Genomic DNA, 26,204 nt, shown 5'->3' with positions numbered 1-26,204 from the left:
ATTTCTGTCTGGGGCATGTTAAAGCATTCAGGCAAATATAGCTGCAATTTATTTATTTCCCTAATACATGATCTTATCTCTGAGGTTCACTTAAATTAAGAAAGACCGTTCTTATCAGAATGAAGACTATAGATGCCTTTGCCTATGACTATTTTAGCAAGAGTAGACATTTCTGGGGTAATTTTATTTGGATCTTTTTCTTTGGGCTGCATGCAGGCCTGTAGCTCCCTTCAGACCAAGACAGTGTTTGTAAAACGAAGGTGGGCTCTATTATGCACTGAACCCTACTCTGGGGGTATTCCTAACAAAACCTGGGTTTGCAGCACACCTGGATCTAAGAACTCTGGTGACAGGAACGCCTGTAGAAAGGCATAGTCACCAGCCACGGGGTATTTGTCGAATGAGACAGTGTAAAATGAAGTCGTGGAATCCTAGATTAAAACAGTTGGATTGGAGTGATTTTTTTTTTCCCCTGGCAAATCAAGTCATTTGAGGTACAGAAGAGGAGACAGTGAAAATATAGCATTTTATTTCTCTGAGCCTAAATGATGCAAGACATTTTTCTATGCTAGAGAGGTTATTATAAAAATAATAATTATGGCAAAACTTAGTGCGGGATATTCGCTGGTGTAAACCTTACACTTTCAAAAAGGGGAGATGAAGGAAGGTCTTAGTCGTTATTGGATAACCTAGAATCAGAGTCAAAGTCATTACCATTCCTAGCTGCAGAAGCAGCAAATTCCTCCCTGCTTCCTTCTCTCTCTGAAAGAGCAAGGTGCAGAAGAGAGAGCATATTTAACCTCCTGGTTGAGATAAGCTGGTGAAAATCATGGAACTGTATTTAAAAAATCTTCCTTCTAAGCCCCTGAGAACTGCAGCATCCCAGAGTTTTTTGAGCTGCGCATAAATGTCTTTGCTGCCAGGGATCACGGACGCATTATGCATAATCCTTTGGTTGTGCTCACCAGCTGGGGAACAGAGATAGTGAGTGCTGGGGGTTTTCAGCTTTAAAAACGGTGCCCATGCTTCACCCAAAAGCAGAGAAATGGAATGAGTATTTGCATAATCTATCCAGAGTTCCCTCGGTTTCTTTCAATCTTCTTATCATGTTTTTTAAAAAATCTATTAAGAGAATATTAGAACAAAATGCATTTTCCTCTTCAGAGAATTTATTTCGCCTCTGTTTTCAGGTCCTATAGGGCTTTTATTTGCTTCATTTATTTATTTTATGCAAGGCTTTGTCTTTTTTTTTTAAATTTGTTCCCACCATTTTCTATTTGCATCAACAGCACATGTATAGGTCAGTTCTTTTGACGTGGAAACTTAGTTCTGAGCTGCCATGAAATTATTGTCTAAAAAGATCCCCAATAAAGTGAAGTGTGAACATTGTGGTACCTTAAATCCTGGGAGGGAAACAGAAAAATGAAAAATTCACAGTGTCAATGGCTTCTTAATTCTATGTTGATTTCTGTCATTTACTCACAAAAGAAAATTTGGTGAAGTGGGTTCTTGTGTACTTGAAAGGACTACTCCTGGGTCATCCTACACTCACACACACACAGACACACACAGACAACATACACAATTGCACACACACAGACACACAGTCACACAGATACATACATGATCACATACACACTCACTCACTCACAGATACACTCAGGTACACAAACTGAGACACACACACACACTGGTACACAGCCTCTGATGTATCAATAATAAGCCTTCTTTCCAAAGTCTGTGCTGCTAAGACCAGCTGGCCAATCTGCCTCCCTGTCTCCCTCTTTCTTTCTCAGTTGGATTATTTTCATTAGCTCTACTTTTAAAATCTTCCCTTTGTGCTCTGCTCTGCTAAGTCGCTTCAGTCATGTCTGACTCGTTGCGACCCCATGGACTGTAGCCCTCTAGGCTCCTCTGTCCATGGGGATTCTCTCGGCAAGGATACTGGAGTGGGTTGCCACGCCCTCCTCCAGGGAATATTCCAAACCCAGGGATCAAACCCACGTTTCTTACGTCTCCTGCATTGGTAGGTGGGTTCTCTACCACCAACTCCACCTTTAACTCCTGGCAATTGTCAGCCTGGATCGTCTACTGAAACCATGTTGTTGAGAGTCACCCACAACCATTTCGTTCTGAAAGGCCACGGTCGTCCCCTCTGGACCCCACCCTGGCATCTGGTGCTGCTATCCTGGCCTCTCCTCCTAAGAGCCCTGTGCCTCACTCTCCTCTGTTTCTCTCCCTTTTCTTTATTCACCCCTTTCTCTCCTGTGGATGGAATTCCTCTTGGTTTTTCTGCCCTGGCTGCCCCTTTTATCTGTTCCCCTTCTTCCTTAAACTATGACCTCATACAAGCTATCCCCAAATGCATTCATTCTTTCATTCCACAGATGCATTCTGAGACCCTCCTGTGTGCTGGGTGCTGTCTCAGGGACTGGGGATATGATATATATTGTGCTCAGTCACTCAGTCATATCCCTGACTCTTTGTGAACTCATGGACTGTAGCCTGCCCCACCCCCCCAGCCTCCTCTCTCCATGGGATTTTTCAGGCAAGAATTCTGGAGAGGGTTGCCATTTCCTACTCCAGGATCTCTTTCCAACCCAGGGATTGAACCCACATCTCCTGTGTCTTCTACACTGGCAGATATATTATTTTACCACTGAACCACTTGTGAATTGGGGATAAGATAGGACAATTTTAAAAAGGTAAAAATTCCTGTCTTAATGAAGCCTGAATTCCAGTGGGAGAATAAAACAGAACTATTGAGGTAAACATGTAAAATATGATACATTTGCTAATAATAAACGAAGAAAGGGTAAGAATTTGGGGCTGTTAAACACTATCTCAGGGAGATAGTAAAGGACAGGGAAGCCTGGCATGCTGCAGACCATGGGGTCACAAAGAGTCGGGCATGACTGAGCGACTGAACAACAACAAAGCACTTTAAATTGGGTGGTTGGTGAGGATGTTTTGGAGAGGTGATAGCAGAGCAGCAGTCTGACAGGGAAGATGCTAATACATTTGGAGGAAGGGCCATTCAGGCAGATAGAACCTTGTGTGTGAAAGTGGAAAATTAGTGCCATTGCCTTCCCTGATCGCTCAGTTGGTAAAGAACCCACCTGCAATGCAGGACACCCAGGTTCGATTCCTGGGTTGGGAAGATCTCCTGGAGAGGGGATAGGCTACCCACTCCACTATTCTTGGGCTTCCCTAGTGGCTCAGCTGGTAAAGAATCCACCTGCAATGCGGGAGAGCTGGATTCAATCCCTGAGTTGGGAAGATCCCCTGGAGGAGGGAACGGCTATCCACTCTAGTATTCTGGCCTAGAGAATTCCATGGACTATAGAATCCATGGGATCACAAAGAGTAGGACACAACTGAGAGACTTTCACTTTCAAAAGAAGCCACAGTACACCCTGAGCTGGAAGTGAAGACCCCAAGAGCCAAAGTTCATGCTGCTGTCAGGAAGTCCCCCTGCCCACGGGGCAATGCCATCTGTGTGCACGTGGAGAGCGGATGCCACGGTCATGGGCAGATGAGCATGCTGGCCATTCTCCAGTAAACTTTAAAGAGACATGCTTACATGATGTATCTTTGAGATTATTTTTAAGGACTATATCCCAATGTACTGCAACAAAAATAGCTACAAAGGTATTTTAATTTTTAAAAATTAGTGTATGTTCCTGGATCAAGAAAGTGAGTGAGTGAAGTCACTCAGTCATGTCCAACTCTTTGTGACCCCGTGGACTGTAGCCTACCATGCTCCTCTGTTCGTGGGATTTTCCAAGCAATACTACTGGAGTAGGTTGCCATTTCCTTCTCCAGGGGATCTTCCTGACCCAAGAATCGAACCCAGGTCTCCCTCATTGTAGGCAGATGCTTTACCATCTGAGCCACCAGGAAAGAAAAAGAAATGGCAAATCCATCATGTCCATCCTTTGACAGAAAGCATGCTTGTTTCCTGTCTCTTTGAGTCCCACACACCCGAACGTCTTATTCTGTTCAACACTTGCTTCCACAACTCACCTAGCCCCTCATGGCCTTGCTCTATTTCTCAAATTATCCCCACATTGCCCTTATGTCACTCTTCTAACCAATGCCCTTTATGTTGTTGTTGTTTAGTTGCTAAGTTGTTTCCAGCTCTTTGTGACTCCATGGACTGCAGCATGCCAGGTTTCTCTGTCCTCCAGTATCTTCCAGAGTTTGCTCAGACTCATGTCCATTGAGTCAGTGATGCTATCTAACCATCTCATCTTCTGCTGCCCCTTTGCCTTTTGCCTTCAGTCTTTCCCAGCATCAGGGTCTTTTCCAAAGAGTCGGCTCTTCCCATCAGGTGGCCAGAGTATTGGAGCTTCAGCTCAGCATCAGTCCTTCCAATGAATATTCAGGGTTGATTTCCTTTAGGATTGACTAACTTTTTTTTTTTTTAACCACAAATAAGATCTTCTATTTGTCACCATTAAGAGTCAGCCTTTTAAGCTGATTCTTGGACTGGTGGCTTGTATCCATCAGCTCGTTCAACTTTAGCACCTGTCTTATCCCCAGTAGCTTTTCTAGAACTACTACCTTCACCATGTAGCTCCACGAATTTTCCCAATTCAAACTTGGGCTTCTTCAGCATTTTTACTTTCCTAACAAAGACATCATGGAGTGGATAAATCGATTGGCAAGCCTTTTCTATGTCTTTTCCGGTGCTATCTGGAATCAATTTATTGACCACCTCTCTCAAGTCATCTGTCTGCACCTCTCGGGTCTTGCTTTCCATCATCTTGCAGATCTGGTACCCCTGCTGGTGCTGGGCGTAAGAGGTCTTCCGAATCTGATTGTTGCGCTTTTTAGTAAAACCCACACAGAAGAGATGAAGCAAGTAACCATCCATAGTCTTGACGTCAACGTGAGCTTTAATCATGGTCTGCCATTTTTTGACCATGGAGCACATTTTGTCACGGGTAAGATCCATACCATGAAAATTAGTCAGGCAGTTTTTGCCCTGAACATCCTCAGTAGTTAGCTTGAATTTCTAAATGTTACTTCATCATTCTGCAGGTCAGCAAGACTCACTTTAAAAACACGACCTTTGAGGCCATCAGACGTGATTTTGGTTCCTTGAGTTCTCGTGACCAGTGTTTTCCCAATATTCCTTATATGGAACATAGCTGGTGCTTTCACATCATACCAATCTTTTTTAGAAAATGGGTCAACCACTTTCTTCTTGGCTCCCTTTTTGCCTCTTTTCATAAGGCACTTGTTCTTGCCGACCACCATGGTGCCACTCAGAGAGCCAAAAGGGCTAGGATTGATTACTTTAATCTTGTTGTCCAAGGGATTCTCAAGACTCTTCAGCACCACTGTTTGAAAGCCCTTTATAGGTTGTGATCTTATCCCCAGTTTCTAGCCACCCCCTCCTTTCTTCCCTGTGTATGCACTGCCCAGATAGAAAAATCTGCATGTGTGTTTCCTGAGGAAGTAATGTTGGATGCACAGGCTTTAAACTAATACATTAACATTCACATGTTTCTTTCTCTTGGCATTTGCCATGTAATTGTTTGAGATTTTTGCATATCTTATCTTGTTGTTATTTTACTGATTGCTAATTTGATTTATTCACAAGCTATCTGCCCAACTTAGGAATTTCCAGGGCATTTTGAGAATGAAGAGTGAGGGAAGATATTTGGAACTCTAATTGCACTGTTGCATCTGAGCTGTGGTGAGAGTGTGAATAATATCCATGTGTCAAGTACCACACACTCAGACGTGACCTGAAATGGGTATTGCTGTCTGATTGGGTGGTCACCCCCTGCCTCCTAAGACTACCAGGATTTGATTGGGTGGGATACGGTTCCTCTATTACCATATGAGATGCTATAGAAAAAATCAGTTCGGACTGCCACTCCCCTCTTCTGAAAGCCAAGCATCACATTCAGAGTTGGAATCTATTAAAGCGACTGTGATTCAGCATTTACTTTTATTCTCTGGTGTTGTATTCATTGTGTGTCCTCAGTCATGTCCTACTCTTTGTGACCCAATGGGGTGCAGCCTGCCCGGCTTCTCTGTCCTTGGAATTTTCCAAGCAAGAATACTGGAGTGGGTTGCCATTCCCTTCTCCAGGAGATCTCCTTGACCCAGGGATTGAACCTTGGCCTCCTGCATTGGCAGGCAAACTCCTTACCATCTGAGCCACCTACCTGTGAACATATACGGGCTTCCCCAGTGGCTCAGCAGTAAAGAATCTGCTTTCAATGCAGGAGGTGCGGGTTTGATCCCTGGGTTATGAAGATCTCTTAGAGAAGGAAATGGCAACCCACTCCAGTATTCTTTCCTGGAAAATTCGATGGTCAGCCTGGCAGGCTGCAATCCACTGAGTCACAAAGAGTTGGATAAGCCTGAGCACACACCAAGAATATATATATTATTTGTTTTATATGTATGTACATATATAACACAATTATTTAATAGATGCACACACATGTACATGTCCATATACATGTCTTGCATGTACATGTGTGTCTACATGTATAAGACAGCCCTTTTGCACAAGTGTATATGTGTAAAAGATCCAGCAGAGTAGGGACTGTTATTCTTACCATTTTACAGACAGAAACTCTGCTTGCTGAGGGGCCCTGTCCACTCGGTGGGGACCCCCAGCCCACAGAGATCAGATTTCACCTCACTTCATCAGAGTGGACAATTCTGATGGATCAGTACATAAGCAGGTAGTTTTTTTCTCTCCAGTTGTGCCTGTGGACTCTTAATTGACTGCGGCCATAGGGAAACATGTCTTTCTAATCAATGCTTGCACATAGTCCTGAGGTGGTTCCTGGTGAAGAGATAGAAGGGAAGGCGCAGTGCTGCCCGCTCTGGGCGCTCAGTCCCCTCCCCAGACCCCGTGCCCTCTGCTCTCACATGCCAGGTCAGGGCCTTGAGGGTCTCTTCACTTGCTGAAAGAGCTCCATGGCCTTTCCCTGGTTAATAATTACAGTCTTACATGTACCCCATTGTTTACTGCAGCACTGCTTACAATAGCTAGGGCATGGAAGTAAACTAGGTGTCCATCAACAGATGAGTGGGTAAGGAAGTTGTGGTACATATACACAATGAAATATTACTCAGCCATAAAAAAGAATGCATGTGAGTCAGTTCTAATGACGTGGATGATCCCAGAGCCTATTATATAGAGTGAAGTAAATCAGAAAGAGAGAAATAAAGAGCATGTATTCACACATATATATGGAATCTAGACAGATGGCACTGATGAGCCTATTTGCAGGGCAGCAGTCGAGACACAGACATAAGGAAAGGACTTGACGCAGTGGGGCGAGGAGAGGGCAGGGTGAATGGCGAGAGCAGGATGGAGACTTATCCACCACCATACGTAAAACAGAGAGCCAGTGCAACTATGCTGCATGACTCGAGGAACTCAAACCTGGGTTCTGTGACAACCTAGAAGGATGGCATGTTGTGAGAGGCAGGAGGAAGGACCAAGAGGAAGGGGACATGTGTGTTTCTATGGCTGATTAATGTTGATGTATGGCAGAAACCAGCACAGTGTTGTAAAGCAACTATCCTTCAATTAAAAATTAATTTTAAAGAAACAAGAAAAGCTACAGTCTTATACTGTCATTCATCATGTTTTTGTGTTATAGTCAGTACACCATGTAAGACTTAAAAGAAATGATATTTAATGTGCTTTTTCTGATTAACCCAAAAATAACTAAGCTTTTCTGCCCTTACTTACATATTCCACTCCACTTATCTGGGTAAATATTTACTGAGTGCCTAATATATGACAGTATATGTTAGGGTCCAGAGATGCTCATGGTTTTTACAGTCCAAGAGATACTTATATTAAGGCTACTAGCCCCATGATAGTGGATATCACAGTTCTGTGAACATCACCATTTGTGTCTTTGAGCCCAGCTCTGACAGATGAAAAGGTGCCAAGCAGGAGGACAGAAAAGGAAGGACATGGGAATGTCAGGGCTATGCCTTATGCAGACTCATGGGACCAGAAGAGCGTGTGTGTGTGTGTGCGCGCGCACGCGTGTGTGTGTGTGTGCACACGTGCAATATATGCACAGTGACATATTTATTCACTCTTTGCTTCAAAGCTATTTTTGAGCACTCACTTTATACAGCACGGCCTCATGTTAAACTTAGTTTGGCAACACAGTTGAGTGCAACTTAGTTCCTCTCTTCAAGGGGATCAGAATTAAGTAGGTGGAAAAATAGATATGGTCACAAACTATAAAATAAAATTCTGAGGCAACAGTATGGGAGAGGAGAGTAATAAAACCACTCGAGAAGTTCGTATGCCCCCACTGTCAGGCAGCAGGGATGTGTCAGAAAATGCTGCGGTGAGCTGGGCCTTCATCTCTGCCCGAATCCTACAGCCCTGCTCCTAGACGCTGACTTTCCCTTCCTTGCCATACTTCCTAACCGCCTCACTCTGGCTCACTTTCTGGGTTATAGTCTCAGTGCTACTTGACTCTCTCAGTATAAATTAATTTCATTAGAATGTTGCCTTATTAATTTACTTCTAGCCTCTGGCATCACTTGTCTATGGAGTGAACTGTTGGGTCACATCAGAATCTGCTTTAACGAATGTGTTTCTAAAAGGGATTTTATCTCAGTATCGAATCTCAGACTTTATAGGAGCTACATCCCTTTCTGTACATTTCTTATGGTTTCTATATAAACCACTAATTTAATATTTACGACATTCTACAGATCACATCCAAGTTAGGGCTGTACTATTTAGGAATCTCCAAAGTGTATGAAAGCTTGGTGTTTTAGAAAAGAACACCAATTCCAGTTTTTTTTGTTCAGACTGGCAGCAGCGCGTGGTTGCATACTGCATTCATTCTCCTTTCTTTGCTCTAAGGTGAGAGTGGTGTGGATGCAGACTTCTCTTATTTTAAAACCTGGAAGACGAAACGTGACTGAAAGAGTTACTTGCGTTTTCAAGCCCCTGGAAAGAGAAACAGAAAACATGAAGAGCAGTGATCTTTCTATGCACTGAAGACGACTTTGTCATTTTACTTCTCAATAGATACAACTTTCCTTTCAACATGTAATAAATAACAAGAGAGCCAGGAGTCTTGCAATAAAGTATTGTTACATACTATTTTCCTGGAGGGGTTTCCCAGGTGGCACAGTGGTAAAGAACCTGTCTGCCAGTGTAGGAGATGTGGGTTTGATCCCTGGGTCAGGAAGATTCCCTGGAGTAGGAAATGGCAGTATTCTTGCCTGGGAAATCCCACGGCCACAGGAGCCTCGTGGTCTACAATCCAAGGGGTTGCAAAGAGTCAGACATGACCGAGCACAAGCTTGGGAGAGGGTGAGGGTGGTGCTTGGCAGAGACCTCGTTACTCAGGACTGTTTGGAAGGCAGGCGGGGCCCTGGTTTCATTGTTGAGAGTCCGAGCAGGGCTAAGATGCTGCTGTGCCTGTGATGGGAGAAGAGGGGATGGATAAAGGCTTGGGGTAGATATTGTGCCCGAGATATGTTACTAAAGGAACGATGGAGCCACTGCTATGCTTCTTGCTTTTGAGGCTGAGTGGCCAGGTCTCAAAGCCAGGGATGCATTGAGGAGAGAGGATTGGTGAAAGAGCCATGGGTGTGTCCAGGCCATCTTGCCTCTCAGGCGGCCTGGATGGGGCAGCTGTAGTGAGGAAAGCACCCTCCATCCCACCTCCTCACTTGGGCTTATGGGCTGCTTGTGAGGTGAGGGGGTGCCCACAGGGGATGCTCCAGTGGGTCCCAGCTCAGCGGGTGGCACGGAGTATCCCTCCTCGCCAGTGGATGACTGCTGTGAGTGCTGCTGCTGGAGCCCCCTTGACTACTGGAGGCTCAGCTGGCTCCTACGCTGGCCTTGGGCATGGGCAGTGGAGGTCTCCTCGACAGTTGGACCATGCCCGTCCAGGCACCGTTCACTCGGTCTGCCCTTCAGCTGCTCCTGGCTTTCCTGCTTCTTGAACAAGCTCCCTAAGGAGGTTGTTCACAGCATCTGGAGCCACATTCCATCTGATAACCCCTCTATCTCCCTTTCCTTGCTCCTTTCCTCTCTCTCTCCTGCTCTCAACCTCCTTTGAATCTTGTGAACTACTTTCTCTACATCTTCATTTATTTACAGGATGATAAATATAACTGTAGCCAGTCATAGGCAAATTCTTATCAGTGGGCTACAATAGCTGACTTGTTTGGGGGTGATTTTATCTATAATTTCTGCCCTCTTATGTCCAAAAGGCCTGCAAAGCCCGGCTATTGCAGCCACAGGGTCTTGCCCAGAGCCCTTCCATCAGCACCAGCGTCAGCAGTTCGGGAAGCCAGCACAGCTCCTTGGAGGCTCCAGGCATGGCCAGGGAGCTGCCCTTGCAAGCTCAGACCTGTAAAGGGAGCCCACTTCCACTGCATGAACGTGCTTCCAAAGGCGTGCTCTTGTAGAACCTTCCAGCACACAGGGAAGCAGGCTGGGCTAGCATCCCTGTTTTATGAGCAAAATATCAAGGTGCAGGGAGTTTGAAGACCTGCCCATGGCTGCTATGAGAGTGTTAGAGCCAGGGCACCGCCAACCCTTTATTTTCCCTTCTGCATCAGAAGCCAGCATGTCACATTAGACTGGGAGGCCTTCTGGAGGGTGAGGTGCCCACAGAGGCTGGAGGATCACAGGCTGTTACTGCGTCCATTTCTGGTTTGGACTGGGAGGATAACTGATAGCTTCCCTGGTATTCTCAGTTCTGAAATTCTAGTATCCAGATGCATTCAGCTAAAGATGGAAAACTGCCTAAACTGTGTCCGAGTGAACAGAGCAGTTATCTGTTCAAATGACAGATTCTCATGTGTTAACTCCTTCTTATCAACCTCATCCCTATTGGGCAGGAGAGAAGGCAAAGGAAGAAACAGTCCTGGGAAGTAGTATCGGGGTCGCAAAGGTACTGAATACCTTGGAGGAAAACAGCAAGTCCTCCATGTGAGTCATCTGAGTACCACCGTGGGCTCAAAAGCCATGCCCAGCAAAGATGATGTTTTATTTTGAAGAAATAAAAATGTTGATGAGCGAGGCATGGAAATAATTTACTAGAGGGAATCTGAAAGTTGGAAAAGGGAATACGAGCGAGTAGAGCAGGTAAGTAATGGGTTTAATTATCCAGTGTGGTAATTGGGCAGGAGGAGTCACACAGGATGGAGCAGACAGAGGAGGTGGTGAGGGGAGCTCAAGGGACGGTATTGACCCACAGGCTGATGGAGGAAGGGCAGAGGCTTTGGAGTCATATGGAGGGGATGTAGGGGATGTCCAGAGATGTACCTATAAAATAATTACAAGTGGCTTGGCGGAAACTTGTGAGTCCAGAAAGCTCAATGCTGGCATACAAACTTTTTACTTAATAATTTGGTATATTTAATGGCTATAACTACTAAAGATTTTGGGGTGAAATTTATGGTATCTGATTTTGGAAAATGACAATACTTTTACTCTCCAGATTTACGACAAAGATGCTGTAACTCTCAGAGTCTTTCTTTTGTCATCCCCTTGACCTGGGTTCTCTGCAGGGTCTTCTCTCCCTGGTCAGCCTTTAAAGCCCATTCTTTTTATCTGACTTCCTGGACTTGCTGCCTCCCCAGGACTCATTAGATCTGATTCCTGTTTTTGATCCCACAGATGATCAGAGACCAAGGTGTCCTCCACATTTCTCAACTGACTGTGTTCCAAGAGCCCTAGTTCAAGATCAAGTTATATTGTAATAATCTGTCCACTTTGGGGTAACATTTCACCATGTGCGTGCATGCTCAGTCACTTCAGTTATGCCTGACTCTGACCCCATGGACTGTAACCCACCAGGCTCCTCTGTTCATGGGATTCTCCAAGCAAGAATACTGGAGTGGGTTGCCATGCCCTCCTTCAGGGGATCTTCCCACTCCAGGGATCTAACCCGCATCTCCTGCAGTGCGGGTGGATTGTTTACTCACTGAGCCACTTGGGAAGCCCAACGCTCCACCACATCAGTGACCAAAACAAGTCACATGGACAGTACTGATATCACTAGACTATAGCTGTGCAATCTTCCCCAGAGGAGTTCTGACGGGCTGCATTGCCTGGATATACAGTCTGCCCACGAGATACACAGTTACTCATTTTCATTAGACACAGCCCCTTCTGAAGCAATAAATTCTGTTAATTTTTTTTTTTATTTTTATTTTTTTTTAATTTTTAGTTTTTTATTTTTTAAATTTTAAAATCTTTAATTCTTACATGCATTCCCAAACATGAACCCCCCTCCCACCTCCCTCCCCAGAACATCTTTCTGGGTCATCCCCATGCACCAGCCCCAAGCATGCTGCATCCTGCGTCAGACATAGACTGGTGATTCAATTCACATGATAGTATACATGTTAGAATGTCATTCTCCCAAATCATCCCACCCTCTCCCTCTCCCTCTGAGTCCAAAAGTCCGTTATACACATCTGTGTCTCTTTCCCTGTCTTGCATACAGGGTCGTCATTGCCATCTTCCTAAATTCCATATATATGTGTTAGTATACTGTATTGCTGTTTTTCTTTCTGGCTTACTTCACTCTGTATAATCGGCTCCAGTTTCATCCATCTCATCAGAACTGATTCAAATGAATTCTTTTTAACGGCTGAGTAATACTCCATTGTGTATATGTACCACAGCTTTCTTATCCATTCATCTGCTGATGGACATCTAGGTTGTTTCCATGTCCTGGCTATTATAAACAGTGCTGCAATGAACATTGGGGTACATGTGTCTCTTTCAATTCTGGTTTCCTCGGTGTGTATGCCCAGAAGTGGGATTGCTGGGTCATAAGGTAGTTCTATTTGCAATTTTTTAAGGAATCTCCACACTGTTCTCCATAGTGGCTGTACTAGTTTGCATTCCCACCAACAGTGTAGGAGGGTTCCCTTTTCTCCACACCCTCTCCAGCATTTATTGCTTGCAGATTTTTGGATCGCAGCCATTCTGACTGGTGTGAAGTGGTACCTCATTGTGGTTTTGATTTGCATTTCTCTAATAATGAGTGATGTTGAGCATCTTTTCATGTGTTTGTTAGCCATCCGTATGTCTTCTTTGGAGAAATGTCTATTTAGTTCTTTGGCCCATTTTTTGATTGGGTCATTTATTTTTCTGGAGTTGAGCTGCATAAGTTGCTTGTATATTTTTGAGATTAGTTGTTTGTCAGTTGCTTCATTTGCTATTATTTTCTCCCATTCAGATGGCTGTCTTTTCACCTTGCTTATATTTTCCTTTGTTGTGCAGAAGCTTTTAATTTTAATTAGATCCCATTTGTTTATTTTTGCTTTTATTTCCAGCATTCTGGGAGGTGGATCATAGAGGATCCTGCTGTGATTTATGTCTGAGAGTGTTTTGCCTATGTTCTCCTCTAGGAGTTTTATAGTTTCTGATCTTACATTTAGATCTTTAATCCATTTTGAGTTTATTTTTGTGTGCGGTGTTAGAAAGTGATCTAGTTTCATTCTTTTACAAGTGGTTGACCAGTTTTCCCAGCACCACTTGTTAAAGAGATTGTCTTTACTCCATTGTATATTCTTGCCTCCTTTGTCAAAGATTTTATTTCAACTTAATTTTGACTTTTCCAGAATCAAAGGACTTGGGAGATTTATATGGGTAATCTCATTTCATTCCAGGAATGTTTGGCCCATGGTTCTCAACCTCTGGGCCTTTGTGTGGAGGTAGAGATTGAATTATTTCAAAGAGAAAGCAGTGCCATATATATGCTAGTACTTCCCACAGACTAAGTCATATGATATAGACACAGAGATGGATAGATGGATGGATGCTGGGAAATAATGAGGGCAGGAGGAGAAGGGGTGGCAGAAGATGAGATGATTGGATGGCATCACTGACTCAATGGACATGAGTCTGAGCAAACTCTGGGAGATGGTGATGGACAGGGCCTGGTGTGCTGCAGCCCATGGGGTCGCAGAGTAGGACGTGACTTAGCAACTGAATGACAACAACAGATAGACAGGCAGATAAAGTACTTAATATATGTCAATGACTATTCTAAGTGTTTTATACATGTTTACTCAAGAATCAGCAAACTTTATCTATAGTGGGAAAGATCCTAAGCATTTTTTGCTTTGTGGGCCATGAAATCCTTGTCATAACTGCGTAAGACTCTGCCATCCCTGTGTAAAAGCAGCTGCATACAGTAAATTCCTATGAGCATGTCTATGTCCTAATACGGATTTGTTTATAAAAATGACCTGGCTTTACTCATGGGCTGCAGTTCGTTGACCCCTGTATTAACTTATTTTTTCTTCTGATAATCCTAATATTACCTTCATTTTATAGTTAAAGGAGATGAGGCTCACAGAGGTGCCCTTATAAGAGGTGCTCTTATTAGAGGTCACCTAGCTGCAAAGTGGGAGAGTCACACGGGGAACAGGGCAGCCTGTTCAGGGTCCACGTTCCTCACAATGAGGATACATTGCTTCTCTGGTGGTGATGTCCTGGTGTATTCAGATTGACTGCTGAAACATAGATCAGAAAAAGGGGGATTGGCTCCCCAGATATTTAATAGCTTGGCCATTTTATGGTTGATCCCTCTCACCATCCAAGACACACATTCAGCTTTCATCATGCTGAGGTTCTGTGCCGTGTTTAACCACACTGGATATAAAACTAGATAATACACTAATACAAAGTGGTAAAAATGTACCATCTCATGATTTCTGGCATTCACTTACATACAACTCGGGGTATGGTCAAGTTTCTTATTTGTGCCCCACCCCCAACCGGGGGTGGGGGCTCAGTTGCTCAGTTGTGTCTGACTCTTTGCAACCCCATAGACTGTAGCCCACCAGGCTCCTCTGTTCATGGAATTCTCCAGGCAAGAGTTCTGGAGTCGGAGTCCATTCCATTCTCCAGGGGATCTTCCCCACCCAGGGATCGAAACCGGGTCTCCTGCATTGCAGGCAGATGCTTTACCATCTGAGTCACTAGGGAAGCCCTCCACCCGGGTAGAATAAAAGGTAAAAAGCACAGCAGAGAGAGTCTGTCCGAGGATGAGGAAAGTCACTGTGGTCACAGGGTGGGAAACAGCGGACTTTACGTTCAAAGGGCTGAATCCCAGTGATGGTCACTGTCTCACCCTGTGACCATGCACACGTCACCCTATGACCATGCACATGTCACCCTGCTTCTTTCTCCATATCTGAGTGTTCTCTGAAAGGTGAAGGTAAGATATTCACTTACAGATTTGCTGTGAAAAATGTTCAGTCGCGCCGTCGTGTCTGACTTTTTGTGACCCCGTGGACTACAGCATGCCAGGCTTCCCTTTCCTGTACTATCTAGTGAAGACAAGTGTTGGGAGAGTTGTAACACCCTATAGCTATAGGGCAAAGAACCACTGCCAGCCCTAATGGTCAGAGTAGGGTTTTTGCTGTAATTTTAGGTGACTGGAGTGTGGTTGATGGCCTTTGGAGAAAGAAGGTTCTAAACATATGCAAACTGCGGTTGAGAGTCATTTGGCTGCGAGAGATGGTCCAGGCTAGAGCGATAGAAAGAGTTTTTATTTTATTCCAAGTTCATTGGAAAGTCAATGAAGGATTTTAACCTATCAGATCATGGCATGATATTGGATAAAAGAGGTCACTCACTCTAATGGTTTTCTTCATTGAAGGAGTAAATTGTATGGGAGGAAACGTGGATGCAGAGAGGCAAGCTTGGGGGCTCTTTTAAATCTCCCATAGTCATGTGGACTGAAGATGGAAGTAAATAGACAGGCCTGAGACACATGTTGGAGGCAGAAGGAATGACGTCTGCAGAAGGCAATGTTGAGGCAGGCTGAGAGCGAGGAAGCAGCGTAGAGGCAGGAGGATGGGCAAATCAAGAATGAGTCCTGTGTTGAGGAAATGAATGAATGGAACTCCCAGTTTTAGAGAGGAAGAATGATCTCTAGGCAGGTTGAGTTTCAAATATAATAGACCTTCACAATGAAGAGCCAGAGGGGCAGGTGGGTATGTGAGTTTCATCTTGCTACATAAAGCTGTGAGTTGTCAGCCATGTAGTTGTATCTAAAGTAATTGCTTGAATGAGATACTCTAGGGAGAAAGGACAAGAGAACTCTGGGAGGATTCATGATAACGCTCATAGCTGGAGATCAGGTAAAGGAGGAGGAGAGCTCTCTGAAGTGCCTGATAGATTAGGAGGAAGGGTAGGAATGTAAGGGAGTCTTGGACATCAAGAGAAGAATGGTTGGGTGGCATTCACTGTATCAGATGCTTCTGAAATGTGAAGATGAGATCCATGAAGTGTTCGCAGGGTTTGGCACCATCAAAATGGCCAGAGATCTGGACAAGGGCCATCTCTGCAGAGTTGTGGACAGAAACCTTCTTGCAGAGGTTGAAGGTGAGTGGCTGGTGACACTGTGCAGATGAGTATGTGATTTACTCCTTTGAAAAAGTCTGCTTGTGCAGGAGAAGCAACAAGTGGGGCCGCAGTAAAGGAGAACGTTTAGTAAAGCAAATTGCGGTTTCTTGTTATGTGTTTATGTGTTTTTTGTAAAGATGAGATATAGCAAGCATGTTTCATGATGGGCACAGTGATCCAATAGAGGGTGGGATACTGATGAGAAAGAAAAAACAGACACCAGGGAGAGAAAAAAACACAAGGAATGAGAGCTTCAAGAAAGCCAGGTGGTGAGGCCACAGAGCTCCAGCACAGGATCAGCTTGGAGAACGTAATGGGTTGGGTGCAGAGCTGAGTGTGATTCTAACTGAGGAAGTTCAGGTGAAGTTTCTGCTTAGACAAAGGGTGGAGAGGGGAGGATTATGAGAGCTTTTAGGAGAGAAGACAGAGATGAGAAACTTAAAATCACACCTCAGGGAGATGGAAAGAAGCCTGCTAGACAGAGAGTTGTGTTGAGTGCCTGTTCCCTGTGAGGAAGGCTCATGGAGACCTGGATTCTGGAGAACTTGAGTCTAATTGTGCTGTGCATTACAGTGCATCTTTCTGTAACATCTTTCTCTTATTCCCCAATATTTTTCTATTTTCCTTTGAGAACCTGGATAAAGTCGGACTCCATGAATTTCTCTGTGGTTTTTTACTCCTATGTTAATTTTATTGAGGGTCTTATATCTATTGAATTTCATAAACATCTCTCATTTTTCCAGGTTACACATTCCTCTTTCAGAAATTATGTAAATGTTCATTTGTCAAATTGGGACACTTAAAAATAATGACTTCAAATTTTACTCCAAGATTTATATGGTATTTGCATATCTTATAATAAGACTATATTTAATATATGTCCAAACAACAGCAACTAACATAAATATACTTTTAGATTATAAAACTTATGTAACATATAATCAAAGATTATTTTTTCTACTTTACTTATAAAATGATTGGTATAAATAAATTGGGAAAATTGATTTATTCTACCTTCTCATCTTTTCCAAAATATGTTAGAGATATTTCACAATTTGCACTTGGCTGAACATTTGGCACGCATGAATGTGTGTGTATACAAAGATTTCTTCTTTTCTAAACTGAGAGTATCTAAACTAATTTTCTAATTTCCTGGGAACATCTGTTAGAGTCAATAATGTCAGTGAACCAGACTTGGGTCCTCTTGCTCACATACAGTAAAGCTAATCTACTGATACCAGGACATGGCAAAGGAACATGCAGCTTTATTGTAAAGGCCAGTACAAGGAGAAGGGCTGGCTTGTGCTCAGACCTCTCAAACTGCCCAAAGGGTTTCAGCAAAGCATTAAAGGTCAGGTGAGGGGGGGTGGGGGGGTGGCCCAGGGTATATGGAATCAGCCCGTGCACAAGTCTCTGATTGGCTGATGGTGAGGTAACAGGGCAGGGTCACAAGGGTCCTGGCACCAAGTCATTAATTTCTTCCATTTGGTGGTAGTTTTAGCATCTGTAACACAATTCAGGAAGTATACCTCAGGATACTATTATCTAGGAACTTCAGAGAGGAGCTACAGGAGAGGATATGGGGGAGGGGTCTGTCCTGGGAGGGGAAGGTTCCGTATACTGCCCTGCTCAGTTACAATAAGAAACAATGGAGAATGGTTAAGATCTGGTTTCTTAACAACTTTGAAGTATGTAGTATGGCAATGTCAATATAAAAACACAGGTAGGACTATAACCATTTTTCTGGCTAATGTTATGGTGGACAGCATATTGCAGTTATAAATGTATGAAAACAATCTATGGTACACATTAAACTTACACATTCTAAAGGAGATCAGTCCTGGGTGTTCTTTGGAAGGACTGTTGCTAAAGCTGAAACTCCAATACTTTGGCTACCTCATGCGAAGAGTTGACTCATTGGAAGACTCTGATGCTGGAAGGGATTGGGGGCAGGAGGAGAAGGGGACAACAGAGGATGAGATGGCTGGATGGCGTCACTGACTCGATGGACGTGAGTTTGAGTGAACTCCGGGAGTTGGTGATGGACAGGGAGGCCTGGCGTGCTACAGTTCATGGGGTTGCAAAGAGTCGGACCCAAATGAGTGACTGAACTGAACTAAACTGAAGCTTATACAGCTTCAGTTGTTCAGTTGTTGTTTAATTGCTAAGTCCTGTTTTACTCTTTGTGACCCCAAGGACTGTAACCTGCCAGACTTCTCTGTCTGTGGGATTTCCCAGGCAAGAATACTAGAGTGGATTGACATTCCCTCCTCCAGGGGATCTGCCTGACCCAGGGATGGAATCCCAATCTCTCCGGCATTCTCAGACTGGTTAGGTGGGTTCTTTACCACTGACCTACCAGGGAAGCCCAAACTTATACAATTTTCAGTTATATCTCAATAAAAATAAGCTGGTAAATTAATATAGTTCTGATCACAAAGTAAACAATAAATATTAGCAATTTTTTTTTTTAAAAGAGCTAATGAAGGTAAATTATAGCCAAAAAAAAAAAAAAGGCAAACTAGTAACATCCTCAGGTACCCTGGCCCTTCCAGCTCTGAGGCCGGAAGGGCCTCACACATGCACAAGCACCTTAACCCTCCTGGTGAGCCAGTTTTAAGGACACAAAAACACTGGTACTGACTTTCACCTTCTCTAGGTTTCCTTCTTTTCTTGGGAAGAACGTTCTGTCCTCCAGGAGACCTTGCTTCAAAACATCATTAGTGCATCACGTGGCTCAGGTGACCACCACTGCATCTGGAGATGAGGCTGTTTATTTCTATACTTTATGAAATCCTGTGCCTCCATTCTAAGGATCTGAGGAGTCGGGGGAAAGAAAAAAAAAGGCAAGCTTTTTTTTTTTTTTCCCTTCAATCTGGCTATCTTACAGCCCTGCTGAGGACATACTACTTAAGGTAGATATTCAGATAAGACAGGTCTGAAGAAAGCTTTTATATCTCTGAGCCTTATTCTTCCTTTTCCTGCATGTGTTGTTTTGCCAGAAGCTAGTTGAGAGTCAGTCCTGTTTTTTTTCACTGTAGCCCAATGATACAGGCAAGGACAATTTTCTATGTTAGCAAAGTGGGAAGTGAACGGCTAAGGGGTGATGTGAGGTCCCGGCAGGGAGGTGATGAACCCAGGGTCCCAGCAGAATGCTAATGTATGTTGTGGTCCTAGGCAGGCAGCCCTGGTGAGATAAGTCGGAATGTGTATGTATGTTCAGAATTTGGGGGCCCCAGGTCACGCTTGAGGCCTAGCTCCACTTACTGGAAAATAAGCAAGTCTTCCAAGAGTGAGCTCATTTGAAAAATCTTGTGCTTTAAAAGATTCTTCCTGGAGACCACCCCTTGGATTGTGGCACGAACGGTAAGCATTACTATCTAATCAGATCTGAGTGAGCTTCTGGTGGCCTACAATTTCTAGTGCTGATGTCTTCAGCAACAAAAAACAAAAACAAAACTACCCACTCTCCCCAGGCAAGTGTTTTCTCATGACCACATATTTACATACTAAAGTGTATTCTGGAGGAGGAGGAAGATGAAAAAATGATTGCAGAGTTCACCCTTTGAATCTGCAGCTGCTTTCAAAAGGCCCCTGTTTCAAAGGTGGGTCCTCTACGTCCTTCTGTTTGCAAAACCACACGTAGACACTCTATTTATTTAGTTTCTTATTTGAAAAGAAGCTTTCCTTCTGCCTTAGAAGAAGCTCATTACAGACAGATTTCACCTTTCTGTTGGAAAAGATGTCTTCTTGAAATGAAAATGTATGAATGTTAGATCCATAGCGTGTAGCTTCCGGGCTATCCTTTTGATCCAGTTCCGAATGCATTTGTTAAAAAGCCACTTTATTGATTTTTTTAAGCTGCTTTTTGCCCTGTTTGGAGCATTTTTACATATGCACATCACAATTTTTGCTACATCAAAATGCTTAATAAGTTCAATGCACTCACGAAATAGCATACAAAACAGAGAGACTTTTCTCTATAAAGATTTCTGCCACTTAACCTCCAGTACGAAAGTTGTTTTTAATGTGCTTCCTCTGAATAGCTTCAGAATATTTTATGCAGTCTTCAGTGAGAGAGCCAGCCCAGGTCCACCTTCAGATCTCCTTTTCAGAAAGCAGTGTGCTGTGGATAAAGGGGAATTTGACAGAGCAAGTATAGGCATCTGATATCCATTCTGTTGGATAAAAGTCAGTTTCCTTCAATTATTCATTTAATTGGTTACATTTGTGGGTGGCAGTTCATTGTTGTTCACTCACTAAGTTGTGTTTGACTCTTTACAACCCCATGGATTACAGCCCGCCAGGCTCCTCTGTTCTCCACTGTCTCCCACAGTCTGCTCAAATTCATGTCCATTGAGTCTGTGAAGCTAGCTAACCATCATATCCTCTGCTGCCCCCTTCTCCTTTTGCTTTCAATCTTTCCCAGCATCAGGGTCTTTTCCAGTGAGTCGCCTCTTCAAATCAGGTGGCCCAAGTACTGGAGCTTCAGCATCAGTCCTTTTAATGAATATTCAGGGTTGATTTCCTTTAGGATTGACTGGTTTGATCTCCTTGCTGTCCAAGGGAGTCTCAAGAGTCTCCTTCAGCACCACAATTCAAAAGCATCAGTGCTTCAGCTCTCAGCCTTCTTTATGGCCCCACTCTCACATCCATATGAAAACCATAGCTTTGACTATGCAGACCTTTTTGGCAATGTGATGTCTCTGCTTTTTAGTACGCTGTCTGTGTTTCTCACAGCTTTCCTTCTAAGGAGCAAGCATCTTTTAATTTCATAAAAGTCATTTCATTTCAGTTATTCATTTAATTGGTTACATTTGTGTGTGGCACTAGCTTCCAGAAAAGTATTGACAGTATTTAATGTACATGAAGATAGCTATTAATTTAATAATAAATGGAAATTTAGCCAGGTAACTAAGGTGATGGTTCTTTATTAGGTCCAATTATAATACAAGGAGTAAGCACATTGCAACCTTTAATGTTGGCTTTTTTTTCCTTTTCTTTTCCTTTTTTGGTATTGGATACATACAAGTCAGTGTTAAGTGCTTTTAATTCTAACAGATATTTCCTGAGGACAGGTGTTGAGCCAGCTCAATCAAAAGCACTGCCTGAAAGGCAAAGCGGGGTCTGTTCCAGTCCTGACTTCAAGTCACAGGAAGCCCAAAGGCGCCCAGTGTGGGCTGTTCCAGGAACCTTCAAATACCCTTAGGGTTAGGGACTTTTCTGTTAGAAGACCCCTCATGCAGATATAAAAATGAACATATGCTGAAGATTTCATGTAGCTTATTCAATGAGGGAGCTGAAAAGATGTTGTGACCATTTTAAAAGAGAAACATTTGAAACAGAAACATTTATCCATCAGCGATATTGAAATACATATGTGGATGGGGGCAGAACTGGCTTTTCCTTGGGGAGTGGGAAGTGGGGAGAGGCATCATTAAACCCCTACCAAATGGGGCAGAATTTGTGTGAATATCAGTTACCTGCAAACTACAGGATTGTAGAGTAGCTCAAAGACAATGACGTCCAAAATCAGATCATCTCTGCAGGTCTCTACAGTTTTCTACTCAAGTACACATGTTTTTCCACACCTCCAGCAGAGTGGCTGACACACAAATGCCATTATTTTATTTTATTTTATTTTTTTTACTTTAAAGGTGGGAAATCATCCTCACATAGGGGACCAAGTGAAGGTCAAAGGGTAAGAAGTGAGAAGGAAGGTGATGACTGTGGGTTCCCAGTGGTGTTTCTGGAAACATACATGAACTTTAGACTAAATTCAGCTATTGGGTATTTAAAAATCCTAGTCCTGTGTAGAGATCTTTTTCATGGTGGTGGTAAGTGACGTATGAAGTGACTTTCCAGTTTCTTACACTTTCCCCTTCCTGTCCTATTTCTGTGGCTGATCCGTGGCTCCACTCAGTGCCAGCCCTGACTCCCTTCCCAGTTCTCCTCTTTGTGCATCAAACTCTGCATTAAAGCAGTTCTTTAAAGCATTTGGAGGCATCTCTGTGTCCTGTGTGTGTGTGTTAGTTGCTCAGTCATGTCTGATTCTTTGCAACTCCATGGACTGTAGACCTCCAGGCTCCTCTGTCCATAAGATTCTCCAGGCAAGAATACTAGAGTGGGTAGCCATTCCCTTCTTCAGGGATCATCCTCACCTTGATCTAACCAAGGTCTCCTGCATCTCAGGCAGATTCTTTATGAGCTGAGCCACCAGGGAAGCCCCTCTATGTACTACCTCCAAATAAATTTACCAAATACATTTAATGCAAAAGCAAGATGGAGACAGATACTTGGTAAGGGAGGAATCTGGAAAGTTGAGCTCTGGTGGAAACCGTAACTCCAGCGAACACCTGCCCCTCCTGGTCAGCAAAAACCAGCATACAGGAAACAGAGGGCTCGGCAGCCAGGGCCCCATTAATATGTTCTGTAAATCAGAGCTTCTGACCACAAGATCCTCTGTTCTGTCATGGGGAAGTTACGGTTCTCTAAGGTGTCCATTTTCTTGCTGTTTTCCTCAGTTGCCACAAAGAATTGAGCCCCCTTCTGGTAGCAGGTTGACATGTCGCCTGGAACAGATTTTATGAAAGGATCTTCATAGCTGCATCTTGAACAGGGAAGGCTGAAATGAGGGAGAAGAGATCCAGAGAATGTTGGGTATGAGGCAACATACACTATTTGTTACTAATTGTAAGCTCGCCTCAACATCCCTGGCTCCATTATTGCAGTCAAGCTGTTTTTTTTCTTTTTAAAATTTATGGAAGTATAATGAGCATAGAATACAATTCATTGTTTTTAAGTTTACTTCTTCAAATTTTGACAAATGCATAGAGTCAAATAACCTTTGCCATGATCAGATGTAGTTCAGTTCAGTTCAGTTCAGTTGTGTCCTAATCTTTGCGACCCCATGAACCGCAGCATGCCAGGCCTCCCTGTCCATCTCCAACTCCTGGAGTCCACCCAAACCCATGTCCATCCAGTCAGTGATGCCATCCAGCCATCTCATCCTCTGTCGTCCCCTTCTCCTCCTGCCCTCAATCTTTCCCAGCATCAGGGTCTTTTCAAATGAGTCAGCTCTTCGCATCAGGTGGCCAAAGTATTGAAGTGTCAGCTTCAACATCACAGTCCTGCCAGTGAATACCGATGACTGATTGACATCAACTCCCCCAAACACCCAGACATCCTTCTGTCGTCAGCTTCCTCTCAGCTTCTTCCCATCCCCTGTCCCTCCAAAAAACCCAACTCTGGTAGCCTTTTGAGTCTGACTTCTCTCACTTACCATGATGCACTTGAGGTTATCAATATAGCCATTATAAACATTCACTGACAGAGTTTATGTGAACATTGTTTTTATTTCAGGTGAGTGAATACCTCAGAGCAGCACTTCAGAGTTGCATGGTATTAATAAGTAAATATGTAACTTTATTAAGACCTGTCAAATTGTTTCCAAAACGGCTAATTCATTTTGAGTCCCCCTAGCAGTGTCTGAGAAACCTAGTTCCTCTGTATTGTCAGATCCTCACCAGCACTTGGTATTGTTGAATTTCTTCCTTCCTCCCTCCCCCTCCCTTCTTCCCTTCTCTCCTCTGTTCCTCCCCTTTCTCTCTGTCATTCTAAAAGGTGTCATAGTGTTGTCAGATGTGATTTAAATTGACTAATTTAAATGACCTAATGCCTAATATGTTGGACCTTCCCCCATGTACTTATTCGCTATCTGTGTCTTTATCAAGGTGTCTGTTCGAATATTTTGACTGGGGTTACTTTACACCAGTTTTCTGTTTCAGATTTTATCTTTCACACACACACAAACACATTACGTCTTGAAACTGTGGACTAGCATATTTATGATGCTTGTGGATGTGACGGGAAAACAAGCTTCTGGAATAAATTATTTTGTAGATCATGTAGGAGTAGACATTAAGGTGATAATCAGCAGAAGCTGTCACTAGGAATAAGTTATGCTAAGGGGACCTGGTTTCCTTTTGGTCTGATGAGTTAAATTGTATATTAGAATAATTTAATAGGTGCGATATTTTATATCATACTTGCAAGCCAAATGGAGAACTGTGAACTGCATAATAATAAAATTAGAGTGAATTCTATTTTTTTTTTTAAAACATTACCCCTAAAACATTGATTCTTTTTAAGTCTGTCTACCTGGAGGGATGTTCTTAACCTGATGTAATTTACTAACCTATAATGTTCAAATTAGGTAATTCAGAATGTATGAAGGGCTCTGTAGATTGCATCTGGCAGAGCACAAATGTGCAGGAAAGACTGGGGCAGAGTAAACCCAGATGGGCGGCTGTCAGTTTCTAGTCCTCTCTCCCACAACCCCTTTGCTCCTCACGCGTGCAGGGTGGCGCATGCTCAGGACGCACCCCTCCCAGCTCATCCCACCCCCTGCATCACCCCTTCCAGCCTCCTCCCCTCCTTTATCAGGCCAAGCCCAGTGCACGCTCCATAAGGCCAAAGACCACAGAGGGTTCATAGCTGGAGTTCATCGGGTAACTAAAAACAGTTTCCTCTTCCTTTAGATTCATGAACATGAAGCTCACATTCTGAGACATCAAGAAGCCCATTGCTCTTATGAGCACTGATTAGCAGGTTTCTTCTTACCAGAGATGTTCCTTGAAGCACGGTCCTTTCCTTTCTTAAGGCAGTGTCGTATTTCAATCAGTCTTAATTAAGCCCATTTCAGGGGAAAGAACTGTGAGTAAAGAAAACTTCCTTACAACAATTCTGCATTAGCTATCTATTTTACACATGGTAATGCAAATATTTCAAAGCTACTCTCTCAGTTTGCCCTACCGTCTCCTTTCCCCCACTGTGTCCATAAGTCTGTTCTCTGCGTCTGAGTCTCTATTCCTGTGCTGAAAATAGGTTCATCAGTGCCATTTTTTTTCTAGATTCCGTATATTTGCAAGAATACATGATATTTGTTTTACTCTTTCTGACTTACTTCACTCTGTATAACAGGCTCTAGGTTCATCCACCTCATTAGAACTGACTCAAATTCATTGCTTTTTATGGCTGAGTAATATTCCATTGTATATATATGTACCACAGCTTCTTTATCCATTAATCTGTCAATGGATATCTAGATTTGTTGCTATATAGCTCAGGAGTTCAGCTTGGTCCTCTGTGACAATCTAGAGGGGTGGGATGGAGTGGGAGGGAGGTTCATGAAGGAGGGGATATGTGTATGCCTATGGCCGATTCATGTTGATAATTAGCAGAAACCAACACAAAATTTGAAAGCAATCATCCTCCAACTAAAAACAAATAACTTTTAAAAAGAAAAGAAAATTTCCTTGAGAAAGCAGAGGTATACTTCTGTTGCCCTTGACTCTTCACTGTAATGCAGGCAGCTACACTGATGAAAGCTCTGATGGTGAGGAGTGCCCGGGGACTTTGCATCTGAATGCCCTTCCTCTTTCTGAAAACTTGTCTGTCCTGTGAGTGCAGGTGGGAGGAGACACAGCAGATGCTGAGTCAGCAGACTCTCAGTTTTTCAGATGAGCTTGTAGTCGCTATGGTGACCCTCCGCCAGGGGTGGTTTTACCCTAGGACTCCTGTGACAATGTCAGCAGTCATTTTTGATGGTCCTAACTGAGAGGCAGCTAGTGACACCCAGAAGACAGAGGACAGATTCTACTAAACATCCCATAATGAGCAGAACATCCCACAACAAAGAGTCACCAGGGCCAAAGAGTCTACGCTGCAGAGACTAGGAAGCTGCTCAAGTTGCAATACCCGGGAGCCCATGAGGTCAAGTAGAGACCTG

General features: G+C 43.5%; 2 protein-coding genes across 2 annotated transcripts in view; one reads left to right on the top strand and one right to left on the bottom strand.

Moving 5' to 3' along the window:
- DSCAM (DS cell adhesion molecule) overlaps window positions 1–26,204 on the top strand; it is a 679,278-nt gene that overhangs the window by 85,331 nt on the left and 567,743 nt on the right. The gene's annotated exons all lie outside the window — the stretch shown is intronic.
- LOC138419671 (small ribosomal subunit protein eS1-like) lies at window positions 4,924–5,265 on the bottom strand. Its single transcript, XM_069552936.1, has one exon. The coding sequence runs from the start codon at window positions 5,263–5,265 to the stop codon at window positions 5,008–5,010; it is 258 nt and encodes an 85-aa protein (XP_069409037.1). The 3' UTR covers window positions 4,924–5,007.

The sequence above is a fragment of the Ovis canadensis genome, chromosome 1 (genome assembly GCF_042477335.2).
Source record: "Ovis canadensis isolate MfBH-ARS-UI-01 breed Bighorn chromosome 1, ARS-UI_OviCan_v2, whole genome shotgun sequence".
NCBI classification, from domain to species: Eukaryota; Metazoa; Chordata; class Mammalia; order Artiodactyla; family Bovidae; genus Ovis; species Ovis canadensis.
The sequence above is the reverse complement of the archived record's forward strand: the minus strand, read 5'-3'. Positions and strand labels throughout refer to the sequence as shown.